Genomic DNA, 4,480 nt, shown 5'->3' with positions numbered 1-4,480 from the left:
CAGAACTTTATTTTCTATCAGAAAAAGCTTATAGGGGAGCTTAAGCGAGTGTCATCCCATGTGGCACAGTTCCCGCATCCACTGTCTCATGACCATGAAACGATCTAACAATACTTGAGTGGATTCAGTGTCCCGTAAGTAAGGGACAGTGCATGGCTTTTGAGGGCAAGAGAGAAAGAATAAACCATTTCTGGCACTCAGGAATTTTGACTTTATTTCAAACTTACGAGTCCCTTCCCTTCAGGAGCAGCCAAAGTTTAATCAGTAACACAAGAGCAATTTAACTTGATTCTCAGTATCTTAAGTCATACAGGGAAGCTGCTGCAACTGATTAAGAACCCTATTTCACTGAAACACTGCATGGAAGCATTAAAATTCCAGTGCAGGAAGGCAGCAGTCACTTCATCATTCTAGATCCCATGTTAACATCACCAACTCTCACATTCAAAGCCTTTTAAGAGAGATATTGAGGGACTAATAACCTACCCACAACCCTGAATTCCGAGTGTTTATTCTTAACAGAAATTAACAGATCTGGACACTTAAGACTGAGCAGTGAATCATCCCTAGAGGTAAGAGCAAGGGGAAGAGGGAAAAGCAACATTGTATGGGTCTGTCTCAGAATTACTGCTTTTGTTGCCGGTTTCCAAACACTGTCAATAGCATCCCCTCTGTAATAAGTAACTTTTCTAGTTCCTTTCACACTGTTACCAGGCAGATCATTTACAAGTTTAAAATATACACACTCAAATAAGATTTTCCAAGTTACAAGAATTATTCACTTCATGTAATTTTATTCTTTATATTTTCTACATATTTGAGTTTTTACTTGGTTAAGTCATAACAGAATTTATAAGAACTTAAAAAGATAATAAAACAACACAAATCAAAACCAAACAGTTGGTCCCCAAAGAATAAAGCAAGCAATCTGTTCAATAAACACACTTGATTTATTTTGTATAAAAAGGGTTAAGTTTACAACTAAACTTTTATAAAAAGTTTAGCATGATTAAGTACATCATTACACTTTTTGCAGAAATGTGAATTTCTGCCACTATACAAGAAAACTCTAATTAAAGAGTTCACAAAGTTTCACTCATATATATATATATATTTATATATAAATATATACACAGCATTCAGTCCTAGGTTTGTGTCAAAAAGGTAACTTTTGACCACAAGACTTTTCTAAAAAGCTGAACACTGGATCCTTCTGGTACTCACGCTCCACCTTTGGAAAAAAAAGGCAAAGTCTGCTTTAAAACGGGCAACTCCTTGCGAGATTTTGTTTCGCTCCCCACGTTGGGAATAGTATATAAAGGAAGCCTTCCAACTAGGGAAAGGGTATTTAAAGAGTCTCTTCATAAATAACTAGGTTCAGTCCAAGTTGAAGAACGGGGTGGGGATAAAGATCTTGAATTTTTATTATTTTTTAAAGGTCCTTTTTTTTAGTTAAGATGTGGATTTTCCCCTCCAGATAACAGCTGAAAAATAAGTTCAGCTCCTCAAAAAATTAAAAAAAGAAAAAAAAAAAGAAAAGAAAAAGAAAAGAAAAGAAAAAAAATCATCCTGTAGACGTTTTCTTGTGCAAAGAAAAAAAAACCTGATCAGTGGAACACCTGCAAGAGATTGAAAAGAGGCGTATTTAGGAGAATGCTAACAGGGCAGAGATCCGGACAGACTGGCGCCAGAGAGGAAGCCACAGTTTGAACATTTAACCAAACACTCAGAGATTGGGCAAACCCTGGCGTCCAGATGCAACACATACACGCTCACACACCCGCTTCTCAAGAGCAGAACTTGAACATGAAAATAACATACACTCAAGGGAAAGGGTAGAAAGACAATTCTCAGTCCAATCTCTATTTAGATCTCTGTAAACGCAATGCTAAGAGGCGCCAGTCTGCCTCTTACACCAATTACTTGATTAAAAGCAGTCACTTATTTAACTGATAGCTCAGACAATCCCACATCACAGACTTCTAAGGAATTCTGCCAAGATTCCCCAACTTAATCAGTCACTTTGGCCCAGGAAGTTAAAGACTCCAAGAACAGATAACGAGAGAATTTGCATTAACCAGCGAGCAGTATCAGAGCAGCTTGCGGTGCTTAATGAACCTTAGCAACAAAATAAATACTTTGGGCTGTAACGCTCACTTACTAGTCCTATTTCTTAGTGATTATTAAGGCATCTCCCAATCTACTTTTAAGCGGATTTTATGACCCGTCTTCGGAAATCACGATCATACCTCCCATTCTCTAGAAATACCCTTTTTACCTGAAGTTTAAAAATAACATCCACCCCACTCACCGTGTGATTCAGCCACAAAGTGCTTTGCTGTCGGTTGACAGGAGCTCCGAAGGGAAGTCGGACGCCTGCGAAAAGAAAACGACACAAGGGTCAGAGTAGGAGAAACCTGCCCCGGGTCACTACAGGGCTTACCACGACACGTCTGCCCGCAGCCCCCGGGGCAGCCACCCCGTCTCCACCACCACCACCACCACATTCTGCCTTCAGAGTGCTTCTAACAGAGCCTTCAGCACCCACCTCTATCTAGGTCAGGGGAAAGAACGGGATGAGTAAGAGAAGGTGGCATTTACCTGTAAGGATAGGATGCTGATGTCTGTGTTTAGGGTGGTCAGAGGAGTTCTGGAGGAAGAATTTTGCCCCGGTCTCTGGTGGTGGAGGGTGACGATGCTGGGGTGGGAGTCCAAGGCTATCTGCAGGTCCAGGATGTAGTCGATGACATGCTGGAGGATTTCCATCTTGCTCACTTTCTTGTTCTGCGGGATACTTGGCACTAGCTCTTTCAGCTTGGAGTAGCAGTCGTTCATGTTATAGAGAAGGCTCATGGGATCATCCACGGGGGTTTTGCTCCGCGAGATGCCCAGGTTATGGTCCGAGAGACCGTTTTTCCTCACAGACCTCACCGGGCTGAAGGCTTTCATATTGTAAGGTGAGTGTTGAGACCGGTTTCAGCAGACAGACAAAATAACAGCGGCTCGGCGGCGAAGGCTGCGGTTCGCTCGCACTCCCCTCCCGCTCCGGGCACTGCCAAACCTCGCTCTGAAGCGCGGAGCTGCGCGGCCTCCTCTTATAGTGCCGTGGCCGAGCCCGGCCCGCGCTCGCCGCCATTGGCTGCCACCGGCACGTCCATCACCCCGGGGCGCCCTCACTGCTGGGCGGGCCGCGCGGGGGCTTCCGCCTGCAGAGCCAATCGCGGGAGGGGGCGTGGCCCCGCCGCACAGCTGAGGGAGTAAATACTGCGCCGCGCGCCCCTGGCCCGCTGGCGTCCGGCCCGGCACAAAGGGACTGGGACTGCGACCGCGGGATGCGGCGCAGGGATGAGATCGCTGCAGCAGTAGCGGGGTTCTTCACCTGTTCCCGCCCCTGCACGGTGTTGTCGGGGGTGTTGTGCGTCCCCTCCTGCCCTGTCCCCGGACGGACTGCCGTGGCTGCCACGGCCACCGGTGAAGTTGGGGCGACCGCCCGGCAGCCGTAGTGAGAGGACGGGCAGAGGGAGAGAGAGGGGCGACGATTGTGGGATAAGCAGAGGAGGTGGCAGGGAGGCGGTGGCGGAGGCTGAGCTCTCCCCAGAGTCATTGTGCATGGCGGTGTCAAGCGGCCCCCGTGCGTCTAGGGGTCTGAAACAGGCAGCGTAAACCGGCGGCGGTGGGGTCAGCATCCCAGCGGTGTGTGCTGCAGATGTAACCATGGAGAATAAAGATAAACCAAGGTTACTGGCAGGTGTCTGCCCTGACGGTGTCGGGACAGCGAGAGCCTTGAATCCCTTGACAGTGTTGGGTCCCTGGTTCCTGCAGAGAGGGCCATTTCAGGTGGTGCTATTAATTGGAGATCATTAAACAAATGTGCATATTGGAAGTGCGTTTACATGTGTTACCCTTGAAAGGCTACTCATCTGCACCCGGTCTGCTTGTGGCACGGTAATGTCATTGATTCCGTGTAGATGTTTCTGGTGACAAATGCAGATACTTAATACATGCTGCACTTTTTGCAGTTTTTTGTTGCAGCCAATAAAACATCTTCCAGAAACACTCCATGAGAGAAACTTGAGGTTTTACTGTTTAGCTGAAGAAATGACTTAATTTTTATATTTTAAGTTTGTCTTCATTGTATTTTTCTATATTTTGCTTATACTAACGGCTGTATAATATCCCGACATAGGTTCAACCCGTCTTTTCATACACCACCCCAAGGAAGTTCAGCCTAGAAAAGCATAGACGTATTAATACGTACGATTAGTACAAGTGAAAATGTACACAAAACGGAGGAATTCTGTAATACAATCACTGCGTAAGGGACGTTAGTATTTTGCAAAGAAAAATGTGACGGTATACATCCCTAATATCAGTGAGATTTGTGCTGTCAATTGTAACTATTAAAAGCAGACAAATACTGGATTTATCTGCGGTGTTGCTGCATAGCTGCGGTGAGGGAGTTGGGTCTGTGGGGGAGGAA

General features: G+C 45.8%; 1 protein-coding gene across 1 annotated transcript; it reads right to left on the bottom strand.

Annotated features, from left to right (window-relative positions):
• Window positions 1-774: 774 nt before the first annotated feature.
• ID2 (inhibitor of DNA binding 2) lies at window positions 775-3,069 on the bottom strand. The gene is made up of 3 exons (XM_008496124.2): window positions 2,602-3,069; window positions 2,312-2,376; window positions 775-1,619 (listed from the first exon to the last, which is right to left on the bottom strand). The coding sequence occupies exons 1-2, from the start codon at window positions 2,947-2,949 to the stop codon at window positions 2,320-2,322; spliced, it is 405 nt and encodes a 134-aa protein (XP_008494346.1). The 5' UTR covers window positions 2,950-3,069; the 3' UTR covers window positions 775-1,619; window positions 2,312-2,319.
• Window positions 3,070-4,480: the final 1,411 nt, after the last annotated feature.

The sequence above is a fragment of the Calypte anna genome, chromosome 3 (genome assembly GCF_003957555.1).
Source record: "Calypte anna isolate BGI_N300 chromosome 3, bCalAnn1_v1.p, whole genome shotgun sequence".
Lineage (NCBI taxonomy): Eukaryota > Metazoa > Chordata > Aves > Apodiformes > Trochilidae > Calypte > Calypte anna.
The sequence above is the reverse complement of the archived record's forward strand: the minus strand, read 5'-3'. Positions and strand labels throughout refer to the sequence as shown.

Coding starts and splice junctions, on each gene's coding strand:
- ID2 (XM_008496124.2), bottom strand. CDS start 2,949: ATGAAAGCCTTCAGCCCGGTGAGGTCTGTGAGGAAAAACGGTCTCTCG. Junction 2,377..2,601: donor TCAGCATCCTATCCTTACAG/GTAAATGCCACC, acceptor TTCTTTTCGCAG/GCGTCCGACTTCCCTTCGGA.